This window comes from Salminus brasiliensis, chromosome 25 (assembly GCF_030463535.1).
Source record: "Salminus brasiliensis chromosome 25, fSalBra1.hap2, whole genome shotgun sequence".
Lineage (NCBI taxonomy): Eukaryota > Metazoa > Chordata > Actinopteri > Characiformes > Bryconidae > Salminus > Salminus brasiliensis.
Genome location: NC_132902.1, coordinates 455,354 through 473,362, shown reverse-complemented (window position 1 = coordinate 473,362; position 18,009 = coordinate 455,354). Strand labels below are relative to the sequence as shown.

General features: G+C 44.1%; 1 protein-coding gene across 1 annotated transcript in view; it reads right to left on the bottom strand.

The window, feature by feature from the left end:
• The window catches only part of LOC140547724 (von Willebrand factor D and EGF domain-containing protein), a 56,006-nt gene continuing 37,997 nt past the window's right edge, over positions 1-18,009 (bottom strand). The window contains exons 20-35 of the mRNA XM_072670859.1: positions 16,024-16,243; positions 12,263-12,400; positions 11,625-11,795; positions 9,650-9,817; positions 9,040-9,536; positions 7,741-7,960; positions 6,538-6,633; positions 6,183-6,278; positions 5,216-5,311; positions 4,719-4,814; positions 4,140-4,235; positions 3,790-3,885; positions 3,523-3,618; positions 3,292-3,387; positions 1,627-1,724; positions 1-969 (exon numbers count right to left, since the gene is read on the bottom strand). Coding sequence (XP_072526960.1) covers positions 949-969; positions 1,627-1,724; positions 3,292-3,387; positions 3,523-3,618; positions 3,790-3,885; positions 4,140-4,235; positions 4,719-4,814; positions 5,216-5,311; positions 6,183-6,278; positions 6,538-6,633; positions 7,741-7,960; positions 9,040-9,536; positions 9,650-9,817; positions 11,625-11,795; positions 12,263-12,400; positions 16,024-16,243 — 2,301 coding nt within the window. The 3' untranslated portion in view covers positions 1-948. The remainder of the gene's footprint in view (positions 970-1,626; positions 1,725-3,291; positions 3,388-3,522; positions 3,619-3,789; positions 3,886-4,139; positions 4,236-4,718; positions 4,815-5,215; positions 5,312-6,182; positions 6,279-6,537; positions 6,634-7,740; positions 7,961-9,039; positions 9,537-9,649; positions 9,818-11,624; positions 11,796-12,262; positions 12,401-16,023; positions 16,244-18,009) is intronic.

The window sequence follows — 18,009 nt, the reverse complement described above, 5'->3', positions numbered from 1 at the left end:
TATTAGGAAACGGGTGCAAAAACATCAGAAGATCAATAGAAAAATAATTTAGTATTAAAGCGTCTCCTTAGGTTAAACGCTGAGGGTCCGGTCCGGTCCGGTCCGGTCCGGTCCAGTTCTGTTTGTTTATTTGTTTGTGTTTCAGATATTCATACAGAAACAGCCGGAACGCTGAGCATGCTTCAGCAGAGCGGGCAAACACCAGCGACCGTCCAGCTTAGCCCCCCCCCTACACTCGATACACACAGTGTGTGTTTGTTTGGGGGGGTCGGGGTGGGGGGTTCTTTAGTCGTCTCTGTGTATTTACTGTGTAACTGCTGATAAACACACAGCACCGGCCATGCCAGGAGAACCGGACACTGGGGGGACAGTTGGGGAGTGGGGAGGGGATGGGGGATGCATTTCTAAGGGGGTCTGAATTATTAGGGTGGGTACGCACTGTGGTGGCCAAAGCCTCAGAGGCTCCGCCCACACATATGCAAAGTGTCTGATTGGTTTAAGGATCTGATTGTTTTTTCGAGTTGTCATGGTTCTAAATAGAACCACTGCCTTTACTAAAGAACTCTTGAAGAACCCTTTTTTAGAGTGTAGCAAGGGTCTGGGTTTTAAGCTGAACTGTCCCTTTAAAGTCTGTGGGCGGAGCCTCATTAGCAACAGATTTTGGGACCAATCAATACCGAGCTGTTTCCAGATGTGTTTACTCACTGATCTGACGTGACAGCTTTTATTAAAAAAAAAAAAGAAGAACGTCGGGTTCTGCCTGGGTTCTTATCGTGTAAATATAAACTACAGGGCAATAAAAAATGTACAAAATCGTATATACCCTTATACATAAATTAATATCTGTGATTAGGCTGCAGGTATTTACAGGTGAGATGTGCTATCTGGGTCCGGTTGCTAAGCAACGAGGTGTGGCCAGTGTCTTCACTACAGGCTCCGCCCCCTCTGTCAGCCTTGACGAATAGGAAGCTAGGGAGAAAAGAGAAGAAGTGAAAAATTATTTCTTTATTTAGATCTGCAATGTAAAGGGAAACGCCACCAAATTTCCACAATTCTCCCCATTACTCAGACTGTGAGAAGAGTTTATTAAGAGTCGGGGGTTCGGTGTGAATCTGAGCTTCACTGTAGAGAAACTGACCCACTCTGATCTCTGTGTAGTAGAGGTGAATGAAACCAGGTGTCCTCCACCAGTGCAGCTACACGAGTCTTCTGAGTTTCATATGGAATGATGATGAAGATGATGATGATGATGGTGGTAAAATAGTGATTAGAGAATCTGAACTAATGCAGTTTTCTTTAGGGACTACTTTCTGTAGCCGCACTACACCCTGCAGCATGTATCCCTCCACCATTTTAATGATCTGGTTCTAAAAGCAGGTTCTAGAGCCGAACCCTTCTCAGAACTCTGGTAGAACCGTGTCTCAGGCATCAGGCAGCGTCTTCATCACCATTAGGTGAAGAACTTTCTGTGAGGAGCTTTTATTAGAGCTTCAGACGTCTGCTTCCCTTCACCTCCACTGTAGAACCACAGCTCTGACTGGGGGAGGTTATCTAGAACCGAGTCTTTCACACCAAACCCCCACTCTGAATGGCTCAGTTCACATGTTGATGATGCAGAATTCTTACCTTTCTATCACACAGAGCGCCCGTGTATCCCGTCCTGCAGGCGCACACGTTGGGCCTGAAGCACCGACTCCCGAACGCGCACTTCTGCTCACAGATCGCTGCAAAACATCCCATAATAACATCAGTCACAGTCGTTACAGCAGTTTACTACTCATCACCATGGAGAATGTTGGTTTCCGATAAAGTGGCCAGTGATGAAGCACAAGAGTGGGTGTTTCTAATAAAGTGGCCAGTGATGAAGCACAAGAGTGGGTGTTTCTAATAAAGTGGCCGGTGAGTAGCAGCACCGTAGGGAGCCCTTGTAGAAGCTTTAGACGCTCGGCCCTAGTTTAGATTGGCCTCCGAACGCCCTTGAGTGTGTTTACATTGACTCGACGATAACGGATTTACAGCTGTCCACGCTCTGAGCCCATTAGGACCTTAATAGACTCCAATAAACAGGAGGAATGAAGAGGAATAAATACACGCAGGTGATCTGTCATATTTACAGAGGATCGTTAATGGAAGAGGACGATGCTCAGGCTTGGTGTTTGAGGAACGCTAGTCGCAGCCATAATGTTCCCGTTGGGTTTGAGTCTGGGCATGCAGAACGGCACGCGAGGCCATTAGAGACGCTTAATTAAAACCAAACAGAAGCTGTAAACAATAGCAGAACACACACTCACACACTTGTAGAAAGAACTGATGGCTTTTCACCTGATTGGGTTCTCATTTACAGCAATATCATTCACCCCAGAGTCCTACAGTGCCAGGAATCACATCATCAGGTCTATTAGAGTTTACTGAACACCTCTAAGGAAAGCGTGTGATGATCTAGGCCATCGGTCAGCACCATTATCTCTCGCAGCTCCAGTGTTGCTTTGATGAAGTCATATAAGAACAGACTCCAGAATAGAATAAACGAAAAGCACTCATTAATATGTAAAATTAAAACTGCAGACTGTAGTCCAATCAGTTCTAGGTCAGAGAGGTCAGACTGACCTCAGTTCCTACACATCTCAAAATTCTCTGCATAATCAACTACTTAAGACATGAACAGACTCAGTCAAAGTCGGGGTTTGGTTGTGTGAAACGCTTGGTTCTAGATAACCTCCCCCAGTCAGAGCTGTGGTTCTACAGTGGAGGTGAAGGGAAGCAGACGTCTGAAGCTCTACTAAAAGCTCCTCACAGAAAGTTCTTCACCTAATGGTGATGAAGACGCTGCCTGATGCCTGAGACACTGTTCTACCAGAGTTCTGAGAAGAGCTCGGCTCTAGAACCTGCTTTTAGAACCAGATCATTAAAATGGTGGAGGGATACATGCTGCAGGGTGTAGTGCAGCTACAGAAAGTAGTCCCTAAAGAGAACTGGATTAGTTGGGACTCTTCACTATTTTACCCTCATCTTTGTAGCTTCACTGGTGGGTTTGGATAGGAAATAAATTATGGGCTCTATCTGTGTTGTAGTCATGGCGACCGACACCTGGATCTATCGCCTCCACTGTAAAGAAGTCAGAGTGGCTAAGTTTCTCTACAGTGAATCACAGTTTCACACTGAACCCCCCTCTGAATAAACTCTTCTCACAGCCTGAGCTTTGCAGAGACTTTGGTGAGAATAGAGAATTTGGGTGGAGTTCACCTTTACTGGATTGCTTTATCAGTACAAATATCCAATAAGTGTACTCACGTGTTTGGCACAGTGTGCCCTGCCACCCTGGACTACAATGGCAGGTGTTTGGTCCCACACACTCTCCTCCGTTTAGGCACTTCTGAAGGCACGTCGCTGCAATAGAACAGAACAGCCTGTTTCCCAAACCATCCAATCAAATACAGCCTGTTTTGTTTTTCAGGTCTAGGTCAGCGAGGTCACCTCTAACTGACAGATGCTTGTTCTCGGGCGTTCCAGGCTTATACTCACGTTTATCACACCGCCTCCCCCTCCAGCCCGACACACAGTCGCACACACCGGGGCCCACACACCTGCCGCCGTTCATACACATGGGCTCACACACACCTGCAGAGGAGAAGGTGCCGGCGTTCCGCCAGAACATCCAGAAACAAGGTTTTCATCTTCATCTTCATCTTTATTAAGTTAATTATGCACTTGATAATGATTATTATTATTATTAATATTAATATTATTATGATTATTATGATTATTATTAGGCTGTTGTGTGGAACTCACTCTTCTCGCAGTGTGAGCCGGAGTAGCCGTGTGCACACGAACACACACCATCACGCACACACACACCACCATTCTTACAGGGGGGGCTGCAGACAGCTGGGGGGGGTGGTGGAGAGAGAGTTATATATAGTATGTGTGAGCAGGTGTGTGAGGGTGTGAGCGTTGTGTGATCAGATAATACACATTTACTCGAGCATTCATTTAGATTTTTATTAATTGTATTCATTTTTTTAAGCTTAAATATGAAATATTATATTATTTGCTTTGGCAGGAAAACAAGCTGAGTTGAACTAAATTCAACTGAACTGAGAGTGTGTGTATGTGTGTATGTGTGTGTGTGTGTGTGTTACCGTTTTGACACTGCGCTCCGTAGAATCCATGCTGGCATAAGCAGACGTTTGGACGGGCACACACACCACCGTTCACACACACCGGGTCGCACAGTGCTAAAGAATCAAACACACACAAGGATTTTTATATTTAAATAATAATTATTAAAATCTTAATAATATGAATAAATGTTACTGGCAATAACGACAACTTTTTTAGGCTCGTTAATGTGAGGCATATGAAATTAATCACATCTAATTAGTGTAATGACTTGAGGTGCCTCGTTAAGCTGCAGGTGTGTTATTATAAACCACCCATTCACTGCAGCAGGTATTTTGGGAGGGGCGTGTCCAATAGGGCATTATTATGGGGGAGTAGTGATGAAGGAATGGTGGACACACACACACACACACACACACACACACACACACCTTTCAGTCTGAAATAATGACCTCCACTTTCACAGTGTCAGCCAGCACAGAGGACACACACACACACACACACAGTGTATGATGGATTTTATAGAAAAAAGGTTAGGCCCTGAAGGGGCTAACTAAACACTCTCTCTTACACACACACACACACACACACACACTCACCTGTCTCACATGATGGACCTGTCCAGCCTGGCTGACACTGACATTCGTCAGGTGACACACACTTGCCGCCGTGCTGACAGTGACGGTTACACACCACTGAGAACACCAAACACAGACACCTGTAAAACCTCAGGCGGCCACCAGGGGGCAGAGGGAACTGCACTGCCCTGCATTTACAATGATACTGAATATGAACACAATCCGATCTGAACCTCGCCAGCGTCCGGATACTTTACCTGACCCTTCCTCTCCTGTCTGATCTCCTCGATCCTGCTGATCTGGATCTCATGACCTCGGTAAGTCTCCCGGCAGAGCTGACCAGCTTATGGATCCACATGAGCACCAGATCAGCAGAATCGAGGAATCTAGGAAATGCCCCTCGGGCCCTCTGGAGCCTCAGAGCAGCATAAAATCAACCACAGGTGGTTTCTGTGCTGTAGCTAAGCGGTTGCTATGGCAACCTGGAGGGTTGAATAACGTGGTGTATTTGGACTTACTGGTTTCGCATCTGGGTCCGACGAAGCCGTAGGGACAGGAACAGGTGTCCCGACCCACGCAGGAACCACCATGTAGACAGGGGGAGCTGCAGAGAGCTACACACACACACACACACACACACACACACACACACACACACACACACAGTCATGCATCACACACTGGTCCTCATAACTCTCAGGTTCTGGTGCACCAAAGCCACACAGCTAAAACAGAGCACTTCATTAAGCACTGCAGCACCGCTGGGGTGTGTGTGTGTGTGTGTGTGTGTGTGTTTGTGTGTGTGTGTGTGTGTGTGTGTGGTCCTCTTCATCATCACGGAACGCATTAGACGCAGTAGGCTTGTGGTGGCCGCCCATATTTCACAGTGCTTCAGGAGAAAACACCCAGAACTAAACAATAAAGACAACACCTAAACCACACTCATACATCAAACCTGCCTCCACACACACACACACACACACACACACACACTTTTAGACATTATTACAAAGGGTCCCGGTCTGGCCAGCAAAGAAAAACAACCAGCAGCACACTTTATCCCCTAGCCACTTTATCGGAAACACCTCCCTTGTTTCTAATAAAGTGGCCAGTGATGAAGCAGCACAAGAGTAGGTGTTTCTAATAAAGTGGCCAGTGATGAAGCAGCACAAGAGTAGGTGTTTCTAATAAAGTGGCCAGTGATGAAGTAGCACAAGAGTAGGTGTTTCTAATAAAGTGGCCAGTGATGAAGCAGCACAAGAGTAGGTGTTTCTAATAAAGTGGCCAGTGATGAAGCAGCACAAGAGTAGGTGTTTCTAATAAAGTGGCCAGTGATGAAGTAGCACAAGAGTAGGTGTTTCTAATAAAGTGGCCAGTGATGAAGCAGCACAAGAGTAGGTGTTTCTAATAAAGTGGCCAGTGATAAAGCAGCACAAGAGTAGGTGTTTCTAATAAAGTGGCCAGTGTATGTGTATATACTCTTACCTCTCTCACATGATTCTCCATGATAGCCCTCTTTGCACTCACACACTCCAGGAGCGATACACTCTCCTCCATTCTGACACAGCGGGCTGCAGATGGCTGCGGGAGTGACACAGAAATGGCTCAGTGTGTGTGTGTGTGTGTGTGTGTGTGTGTGTTCGGTCCCACTGGGTTGTCTCAGTAGGGTTGTGTATATGGATGTCACACACACATGCAGTTTGACAAGGTAGGTCAGTGTATCCTCTCTAAACATCAGATGTGGACGCATGAGTGTGTAAACATGTGTGTGTTTGACCGTGAGTGTCTGTCTGTGTGTGTGTGTGTGTGTGTGTGTGTGTGTGTGAGAGAGAGTGTTTACCTGTTTGGCAGTCCAGGCCGGTGTATCCTTGTTTGCAGCGGCAGGTGTTTGGTGCTGCACACTCCATGTTCTTGGCACAGGCGTGCCTGCACACAGCTACACACACACACACACACACACACACACACACAAAGGGGAAACAACAGACTTTCCTACAGTTCTGCTTTTAGAGGTTGCATACATTTCCAATCAGGAGGCTTCTACAGTGTTAGGACCCAGTTTAAGCACTGAGTAGCTAATGTTAGCCTTAGGATACTTCTACACAGCGGTGCAACAGATGACCTTTATGTTGACACGGTGTGTTTGTTTATATTAGTGACTTTAATTTTGACAGTGTGTTCATTTGTATTCCTGATTAACCTTGACACAGTCTGTTCATTTGTATTTGTGACTTTTATTTTGACACTTTGTATTAGTGACTTTTATTGTGACATTGTATTAGTGACTTTTATTTTGATAGTCTGTTTGTATTAGTGACTTATTTTGAGTCTGTTTATATTAGTGACTTATTTTGAATCTGTTTGTATTAGTGACTTTTATTTTGACAGTCTGTTTGTATTAGTGACGTTTATTTTGACACTGTTTGTATTAGTGACTTTATCTTGACAGTCTGTTCGCATTAGTGACATTTATTTTGAGTCTGTTTGTATTAGTGGCTTTTATTTTGACACTTTATATTAGTGACATTTATTTTGAGTCTGTTTGTATTAGTGACTTTTATTTTGAGTCTGTTTGTATTAGTGGCTTTTATTTTGACACTTTATATTAGTGACTTTTATTTTGAGTCTGTTTGTATTAGTGGCTTTTATTTTGACACTTTATATTAGTGACTTTTATTTTGAGTCTGTTTGTATTAGTGGCTTTTATTTTGACACTTTATATTAGTGACTTTTATTTTGAGTCTGTTTGTATTAGTGGCTTTTATTTTGACACTTTATATTAGTGACTTTTATTTTGAGTCTGTTTGTATTAGTGGCTTTTATTTTGACACTTTATATTAGTGACATTTATTTTGAGTCTGTTTGTATTAGTGACTTTTATTTTGACACTGTTTTATTAGTGACTTTTATTTTGACGCGGTCTGTGTGATGTAGTGGTTGAGTGGAGTGGCTGGCTCTCAGGCTCTGCTCTCCTGACAGGCAGCTGCTCGGTCAGTTCTGACCGCAGCTCTGCGTCCAGATGGAGGAGTCGTGGTTTCCTTACCTCTGCACGTGCTCCCGTCCCCGGTGTATCCCAGTGGACACCGGCCGCACCTGAGAGACCATTCCCTCACACACTGCACACCTGGGAAACAGATGACATCACCACAGGTGACGCCTCTGCCCTTCACCTGAGCAGGTATGGGGCTCCGGCTGAGCTGGGCGCCGGGGTGGATGCTCAGAGCCACAGGGAGGGTCTGCCTGCCCACAGTGGTGAAGACCACCTGTCAGAGACAGAGCTGTTAATACTTCAACAGTACCTACCTGTATTAGTGATATACACTGAGGAGGCGGAGCTACAGTCTCTCATTAGGGTGAATATTAATAACGCTCTAAATGTAGGTATTGTGATATACACTGAGGAGGAGGAGCTACAGTCTCTCATTAGGGTGAATATTAATAACGCTCTAAATGTAGGTATTGTGATATACACTGAGGAGGCGGAGCTACAGTCTCTCATTAGGGTGAATATTAATAACGCTCTAAATGTAGGTATTGTGATATACACTGAGGAGGAGGAGCTACAGTCTCTCATTAGGGTGAATATTAATAACGCTCTACATGTAGGTACTGTGATATACACTGAGGAGGCGGAGCTACAGTCTCTCATTAGGGTGAATATTAATAACGCTCTAAATGTAGGTATTGTGATATACACTGAGGAGGAGGAGCTACAGTCTCTCATTAGGGTGAATATTAATAACGCTCTAAATGTAGGTATTGTGATATACACTGAGGAGGCGGAGCTACAGTCTCTCATTAGGGTGAATATTAATAACGCTCTAAATGTAGGTATTGTGATATACACTGAGGAGGAGGAGCTACAGTCTCTCATTAGGGTGAATATTAATAACGCTCTACATGTAGGTACTGTGATATACACTGAGGAGGAGGAGCTACAGTCTCTCATTAGGGTGAATATTAATAACGCTCTAAATGTAGGTATTGTGATATACACTGAGGAGGAGGAGCTACAGTCTCTCATTAGGGTGAATATTAATAACGCTCTAAATGTAGGTATTGTGATATACACTGAGAAGGCGGAGCTACAGTCTCTCATTAGGGTGAATATTAATAACGCTCTAAATGTAGGTATTGTGATATACACTGAGGAGGCGGAGCTACAGTCTCTCATTAGGGTGAATATATATTAATAACGCTCTAAATGTAGGTATTGTGATATACACTGAGGAGGCGGAGCTACAGTCTCTCATTAGGGTGAATATTAATAACGCTCTAAATGTAGGTATTGTGATATACACTGAGGAGGCGGAGCTACTGGGGGGAGGGGGGGCTTACTTGCCTGGTTCAGTGGCTGGAGGTCTTCGGCTTCCTCCAGATTGCCCCCCAAATCTCCATCAGCAGAAAACTCTGACTCGGAGAGTGCAAAGGTCACATCGGTCAGCGCGGCGGTCAGCGGCTTTAAGCGAGTGGTTGTGACCAGGCCTTGTCGCTGAGACAACCGCTCTAGAGGCGGGGTCACTCTTGGAGTGGCTTTTGGAGGGGTAACAGCAACAAACCCGCCTGCTCTGATGGACGTCCCGGACAGGGCGTTGGAGTGTGTGCTCCCCCTGCTAACCGGAGTGTGTCGCATACGGAGTGCCGTCGCGTCTCTCCTGGCTGTGACTGGTGCTGGGGTCGGGGGAACGGGTCTGCGCTCCAGAGCCTGACTGGTCGCGGTCCTGGAGGGCATCGGCGGACGTCCGAGGATCTGACCGGCAGCTGTGGAGGGCAGGTGAAGTAGGGGGGATTTCGGGGAGGTCCTGGACTCTCTGAGGCGGCTGGCAAACAGTGCAGGACCTGGAGAACGACAACAAGCCAGATGAAACTCCACCAGTTTACCCCAAGACAAGTGTGTGTGTGTGTGTGTGGGGGGGGGGGGGGGGGGGGTGAGGGGGTGGTCTCTCACTCACTTGTATGCTTTGGTTGTTTTGTGCAGGCGCGCCCGTTGCCGTGGTAACCAGGGGGACAGCGTCCACACACGTAACCGACGTACGGCGGGCGCAGGTCGATGCACTGTACACCTGGAAAACACGGCCTGCTCGCACACCTGGAGATCACGTTCTGCACCTTAAAAACATCTGGATCGAAGGACCAGTTATACGTCATTAAAATCATTACAATTATATAATATATACAGGACACATACTATCAGACCTAGATACCTATATACTGTATATATAATATCTACACATATGTTATTATTAAATATAGGCACGTCCATAAACAGAATAGAATAGATATGGGATATATTATTACTACATATAGATAATTACATATATATAATACATATGGGTTATATTATTACTACATATAGATAATTACATATATATAATACATATGGGTTATATTATTACTACATATAGATACTTTCATATATATATATATATAATACATATGGGATACATTATTACTACATATAGATACTTACATATATATAATACATATGGGATACATTATTACTATATATAGATACGTACATATATAATACATATGGGATATATTATTACTACATATAGATACTTACATATATATTATACATATGGGATATATTATTACTACATTTACGTACTTGCATATATATATATATATATATATATATATATATATATATATATACATATGGCATGTATTATTATTACATATAGTTCCTTACATGTATATAATAAATATGGGACAAACTTTTACACGTATGTACATATATAAATTTATATACATATGGGATTACATATTATTACATATATGTCTTTACATATGAGATATATACTTATACATATATTCACATATATGGCATATTATTTTTACATGTAGGTGCTTAAATGTAGTAATATATATATATATACATACATATATATATATATATATATATATATATATATATAATATGACATATTACTACATTTACTACTACTACTACTACTAATAATAATACATGTAATAATAATAAATGCAATAAACTATCACATATGTATGTGCCTACATGTAATAATGCCACATATGTAAGTACCTATATGTAGTAATAATATATCCCATATGTATTATATATATATATATATATATATATATATATATATATATATATATATATATATATATATGTGTAGGTACCCACATGTGTGTGTATATATATATATATATATATATATATATATATATATATATATATATATATATACACACATATATATATAATATAAGTAATAATATATATAGAAGTAGACTGCTGTATAAATCAGATCCTATGTCGTGTTAAGCTGCTCCTGGTCACTCAGACGGTAAACAGCGGCGCTGGCCGTGAGGAAGTGCCACACTCAGGGCGGATCGCTCTAAACTTTAGAGGCAGCTGCTAATTACCAAACAATTTCCAAAAAGAGCTGGAGGCACAACACGCATTCACAGCCAATTACGACATTAACACTCTGTAACGAGCAGCAACAAATACAGCCAGTGTCATTTCAGCACGCTCGTTAGTGTGTGTGTGTGAGTGTGTGTGTGTGTGAGTGAGTGTGTGTGTGTGTGTGTGTGTGTGTGTGTGTGTGTGTGCGCACTGATTGTTTTCCACAATCTTTTCTAAACTGGAAGAGAAAAATCATTTCTGTTGAATTCTGGTCGTTTATGTGATGGTTCGGTACCGCGCTGATCTTCACTCACTTACTGGACACTGAGGTCCCTGACAAAGGCGGGAGAGTGAGAGACGCACTCGGACTGAAAATCTGACCCTGAATAAGAGAGAACGGTCAGCTGGAGATGAAGCAAATAAAAGCAGCTTCACGTGGAGCAGGTCATTATCCGGACCTCAGTGGCCCGCGGACCGGCCGGCTGCAGCGCGTGCTCGTTACTTTCAGATACAGAGGGCTCACACAGCGGCGAGGATGCAGGGATACTTGCCAGTTTTCTGTTTGCGGCTGGACGCCGGCCCGGTCAGGTCAGGGTCAGTGTGCTGAGTGTGTGAGGGAGAGAGGAGGGCTGGTCTGGACGGTGGGGCGGCCGCGATGCTGACCGCTCGGACTGAGGCAGGAGGGGGGCTGGGCACGGCAGGAGGAGGCACGATCCGGTCAGCTGGAGAGAGAGAGAAAGTGAAAGAGAGAGAGAGAGAGAGAGATGAAAATGTTTTACTCTAATTAATTAATGATTCATCTGTGCAGTGATTCACCTGTGCACTGATTCACCTGTGCAGTGATTCACCTGTGCACTGATTCACCTGTGCAGTGAATTTACCTGTGCAGTGATTCACCTGTGCAGTGAATTTACCTGTGCAGTGATTCACCTGTGCAGTGATTTACCTGTGCAGTGATTCACCTGTGCAGTGATTTTACCTGTGCAGTGATTCACCTGTGCAGTGATTCACCTGTGCAGTGATTCACCTGTGCAGTGATCTACCTGTGCAGTGATTCACCTGTGCAGTGATTCACCTGTGCAGTGATTTTACCTGTGCAGTGATTCACCTGTGCAGTGATTCACCTGTGCAGTGATTTTACCTGTGCAGTGATTCACCTGTGCAGTGATTCACCTGTGCAGTGATTTACCTGTGCAGGTGATGCCATTTCCGTGTGTGCCTGAAGGGCAGCTGCTACAGGTGAACGAGCCGAAGGTGTTGACACAGCGGACGCCGGGGAAACACACCACCCCCTCACACTCATTCACATCTTCCTGACACGTCCGCCCTGAAGCACAATATACACCTGTAATTAACTCTATATAACATTAGAATAAACCAAATAAACATAAAGTCAGTGGTCAGTGAGAGTGTCTACCTGTAATTAACTCTATATAACATTAGAATAAACCAAATAAACATAAAGTCAGTGGTCAGTGAGAGCGTCTACCTGTAATTAACTCTATATAACATTAGAATAAACCCAAATAAACATAAAGTCAGTGGTCAGTGAGAGTGTCTACCTGTAATTAACTCTATATAACATTAGAATAAACCCAAATAAACATAAAGTCAGTGGTCAGTGAGAGTGTCTACCTGTAATTGAATTATTTATATGTCAGTTGATGTTTACGGAGACGATGACGTCCTTGTCAATCAAACGCATTTACCCCGCCCCTTCTTTAGATGTGTATATCAACTGGTTCGTGGTTCTGCAGTCGTTATGCAGTCTAAAGGCACACTGAGGCACTCTGGGGACTGCTCTGCAGAAGCGAGACCCTTTCCGACACACTCTGACGATGATCTGCTGTCTGTTCTTCATAGACGGGGGGCTCGCGCAGAGCTGTGGGGGGATTTATGTGTTTGTTAGCGGCGGTTCAGGGCGGTCCTCTCCTCTGAGAGTGTGTGAAGGCCAGTGTGTGAAATGTCTAAACCAGCTGCAGCTCCTCAGAGTCCTCCTCAGCCCGGCGGCTCACTCGCATTCCAGAACTAGCACATACACTACGCGTGTCCAGATGTTTGTGGACACCCCTCCTAACGAATGCATTCAGCTACTTTAAGCTGCTCCCATTGCACAGCTCGTCTAGTCCCTGTAGAGAAGTACTGCCAGTAGAATAGGACCACCTTACCTCACTAACCCAGTCTATTCGAGATCACAGATTGAGACCTGCAGTTATCATCATGCTAATTGGTGTACATAAGCTTCCATTACTCTGCTGGGGGATGAGCAAAGCTTGTGTGAGGACTCTGGAGACGAACACACACACACACACACACACACACACACACACACAGAGCATGCAAAGAGCGAGTCTACAGTGACAGCCTGAGACGAAAATACTCCCCCACCAGCGCTGTGGGCCGGTCTTTATGAAGCAAGCCTGCCCAGAGCAGAGTGCTCACGCCTCATGTTTTCTGTGCTGCTGCGGCTGTTGTTGTTGTTGTTGTTGTTGTTGTCATCTTTCTCCGGCTTTCTCTTTTATAAAACACTGAAAACTAGCGGTTAGCCGAGGCAGTCAGCCGTAATGGAAAACAGCATCAAAGCACTTTAAGATGCAGCCGTGTTTTTCTCTTCGCTGGCAGAGGGAAAACACAGGGTGAACTCCAGCGAAGCGCCGAAATAACAGTGGTGGAAACACTAACGCCAAACCGCGGCCAAGAAGCCGCCGCCTCGACCCGCCGCCTCGACCCTGAAAGGTCTAGAAGGTCACAGCGACTGTCATCACTCTACACAAAATCTCTCCCATGAAGTTCGTGGCTCTGGGAGAAAGTGCTCCCCACACTGGCCACTTTACTGGAAACCCATACCCTGCGTTTGCCTATATTGGCCACTTTATCGGAAACACCCTTCCTTGTGCTTTATTGCAGGCCACTTTATTAGAAACGCCTACTTTGCGCTTTATCACTGGCCACTTTATTAGAAACACCCTTCCTTGTGCTGCTTCATCACTGGCTACTTTATCAGAAACACCTACTCTTGTGCTGCTTCATCACTGGCCACTTTATTAGAAACACCCACCCTTGTGCTTCATCACTGGCCACTTTATCAGAAACACCTACTCTTGTGCTGCTTCATCACTGGCCACTTTATTAGAAACACCCACCCTTGTGCTTCATCACTGGCCACTTTATTAGAAACACCTACTCATGTTCTTCATCACTGGCCACTTTATTAGAAACACCTACTTTGCGCTTTATCACTGGCCACTTTATTAGAAACGCCTACTCTTGTGCTGCTTCATCACTGGCCACTTTATTAGAAACGCCTACTCTTGTGCTGCTTCATCACTGGCCACTTTATTAGAAACACCTACTTTGCGCTTTATCACTGGCCACTTTATTAGAAATGCCTACTCTTGTGCCGCTTCATTGCTGGCCACTTTATCAGAAACACCTTGTGAGCAGGCAGCATGTACCGTCAGCCACCAGCAGGGGGCCCTTGCCAGCAAAGTATGAAAGCTGGTGGGGTTGGAGCAAAGAACTCCAAGCCCCAGAATCCCCAGCGGTAATCAATGCTGACCAGACCCACCTGTGTGGCACAGTATAAATACACCCAGCCAAACACACTTCCCTGTCGCACCTTTGTAGAGGGGCGAACGGTAACAGTGGGTTTAAGTTGTGAACAGTGAAAAGAAAAGAGAAGAGAAGAGAAGAGAAGAGTGAAAAGTTGTGAACAGAAAAGAGAAGAGTGAAAAGTTGTGAACAGAAAAGAGAAGAGTGAAAAGTTGTGAACAGAAAAGAGAAGAGTGAAAAGTTGTGAACAGAAGAGTGAAAAGTTGTGATGAGAAGAGTGAAGAGTTTGTTGGTAACAGTGAAAAGCTGAAGAGAAAAGCGAAAAGCATTTGAGTTGTTTGTTGTCTTTAGTTTGAGTAAACATCACTCCTGGTTTTCCTTTGTTTGTTTTCCCGCCGTTTTCTGTGTTGCTTATGATCAGTGTTTATACTGCCACCCCTCACAGCTGTGGTGGTACAGTGGAAATACACTGCGCTCCCATTACCAGGGTTGGTAGTTCAAGCCCAACAGTCACTAAGCACACACCATAAGACTATCATTTCATCATAATAAAACAAACTCTGACTGCACTTGAGTCCAAACCCCACACCACACCGTAACACACCTACTCTTGTGCTGCTTCATCACTGGCCACTTTATTAGAAACACCTACTCTTGTGCTGCTTCCTCACTGGCCACTTTATCAGAAACACCTACTCTTGTGCTGCTTCATCACTGGCCACTTTATTAGAAACACCTACTCTTGCGCTGCTTCATCACTGGCCACTTTATTAGAAACACCTACTCTTGTGCTGCTTCATCACTGGCCACTTTATTAGAAACACCTACTCTTGTGCTGCATCATCACTGGCCACTTTATTAGAAACACCTAGTCTTGTGCTGCTTCATCGCTGGCCACTTTATTAGAAACACCTACTCTTGTGCTGCATCATCACTGGCCACTTTATTAGAAACACCTACTCTTGTGCTGCTTCATCACTGGCCACTTTATTAGAAACACCTACTCTTGTGCACCTTCATCGCTGGCCACTTTATTAGAAACACCTACTCTTGTGCTGCTTCATCACTGGCCACTTTATTAGAAACACCTACTCTTGTGCTGCTTCATCACTGGCCACTTTATTAGAAACACCTACTCTTGTGCTGCTTCATCGCTGGCCACTTTATCAGAAACACCTACTCTTGTGCTGCTTCATCACTGGCCACTTTATTAGAAACACCTACTCTTGTGCTGCTTCATCACTGGCCACTTTATTAGAAACACCCTTCCTTGTGCTTTATTGTAGGCCACTTTATCAGAAACACCCTTCCTTGTGCTTCATCGCAGGCTGCAGACCCCCCCCCCCCCCAGTCATCACTGGTCAGTCTGTGTATTAGTAGTAGTGCAGTAACACACACCTTTCAGTCCAGCGGGACACTGGCACTGGAACCCCTCGCTCCCGTTCACACACACTCCCGCTCCACACGGACTGGACCTGCAGAAGTCCGTCTCCTCCTGGCACAGGTCACCGTGGAAACCAGACGGACACACACACAGGTATTCCCCTTTTCCCGCTGGATGCTTGACATTGGTCACACACGTACCGCCGTTCACACACCCGCAGGGTCTCACACTCACCTGGAACACACACACACACACACACACACACACAGTCTAGTCAATATTCATATTAATGTCATCAGTTTTATAAAACAACTGGTTCCTAAGGTGCTGTTGTGGGCAGTGGTTGCTATGGGGTGGCTAGGTATCCCAGGTGGTTGCTATAGTGTTGCTAAAAGTGGATCCCTTGGTGTTAATAGGCACTTGCTAAGGTCCTGCTGAATGGTTATTATGGTGTTGCTGAGATACCATAGAAACCATCAATAAGCACTTTAGTAACACCATAGCAGCCACCTAGCAACACAGTGACAAACACCTGAGGCACCTTAGCAACCGTCTAGAATACCATAGCAGCCATTGAGCAAAGACTCAGCAATACTTTCACACTACTGGCTACATAGCAACAGCTTAGCAACCGCATGGAAGTGGGAACCACCCATTTTCTTTTTCAACCAGTTTCTTCACAAAATGCACTTCAGCTATTATTATTTTTATTTGTATTTAAGTTATAATTTGTTAAAAAAAAACATTATTTTTGTTCAAAAAATAAAAAATAAAAACATTACTTTTGTTCAAAAAATAAAAACATTATTTTTGTTCAAAAATAAAAACATTATTTTTGTTCCAAAAATAAAAACAAATTATTTTTGTTCCAAAAATAAAAACAAATTATTTTTGTTCAAAAAATAAAAACAAATTATTTTTGTTCAAAAAATAAAAACATTATTTTTGTTCAAAAAATAAAAACATTACTTTTGTTCAAAAAATAAAAACATTACTTTTGTTCAAAAAATAAAAACATTACTTTTGTTCAAATAATAAAAACAAATTTTTTTTGTTCAAATAATAAAAACAATTTTTTTTTGTTCAAATAATAAAAACAATTTTTTTTTGTTCAAATAATAAAAACAATTTTTTTTGTTCACAAAAAGTGAATTCTTCCTCAAAAAGTGGTGAAAATGTTGAGCAGTAATGATGATCTGTTAATAAAGGAGAGTTCCTGAAGCTCTCTGACCCTCCTGGACTAATTAAAAACATCATAAATCTATTTGCGTTCCTCAAATTACTTCGAGAGCCTCCTTAACCCACGTCCAGCATCGGCCGACTGACCCGCCGCCGCTGATCTCCGGGCTTCCCCTCCCGCCTCCCCCATGAGGAGGTACTTCACCTCCCGAAGCTGCAGCAGCTCATTAGAGATGCAGGAGATGGAGCAGCTGTGAGAGCTCATTACCGGCGGTCTAGCGACGGGCTGATTAGGGATGAAGGGGATAAGCTAACGCTAGCTGGAGGTGTTCAGAGCGAGGTGGTCTTTTCACAGCCTGCAGTGATGCTCCGAGACACGGAGACGCCTGAGCGCGCTCGGGGGGGCGGAAGCAGCTGCACCTCATCAGCCTCCATCCACAAGCTGGAGGAGAGGGTCTCTTTCATGTCTGAGCCAGAGTAAGAGAAGAGAAGCACTCTCTATATACACTACATGTCCAAATGTTTGTGGACACCCCTTCCAGTAATACATTATACTATTAAGTTACATCCCTTGCTCACGCAGATGTGCAAAAAGTACTGCCAATAGAATAGGACCATGCTGCCTAACGATGCCAGGCGTGGGCTAAAGGAGGGGTATAAAGCCCCCCAGCATTGAGCTGTGGAGCAGTGGAAGAGCTGTGCTCCATCCAATACAATCAAATTCTCACAGCAATGCTCCTCCAGCATGAGCAGGTGTCCAAATACTTTTGTCCATATTTACATAGCCTATAAAAAGGGTGGGCGTGCCCATTTAACAAGTG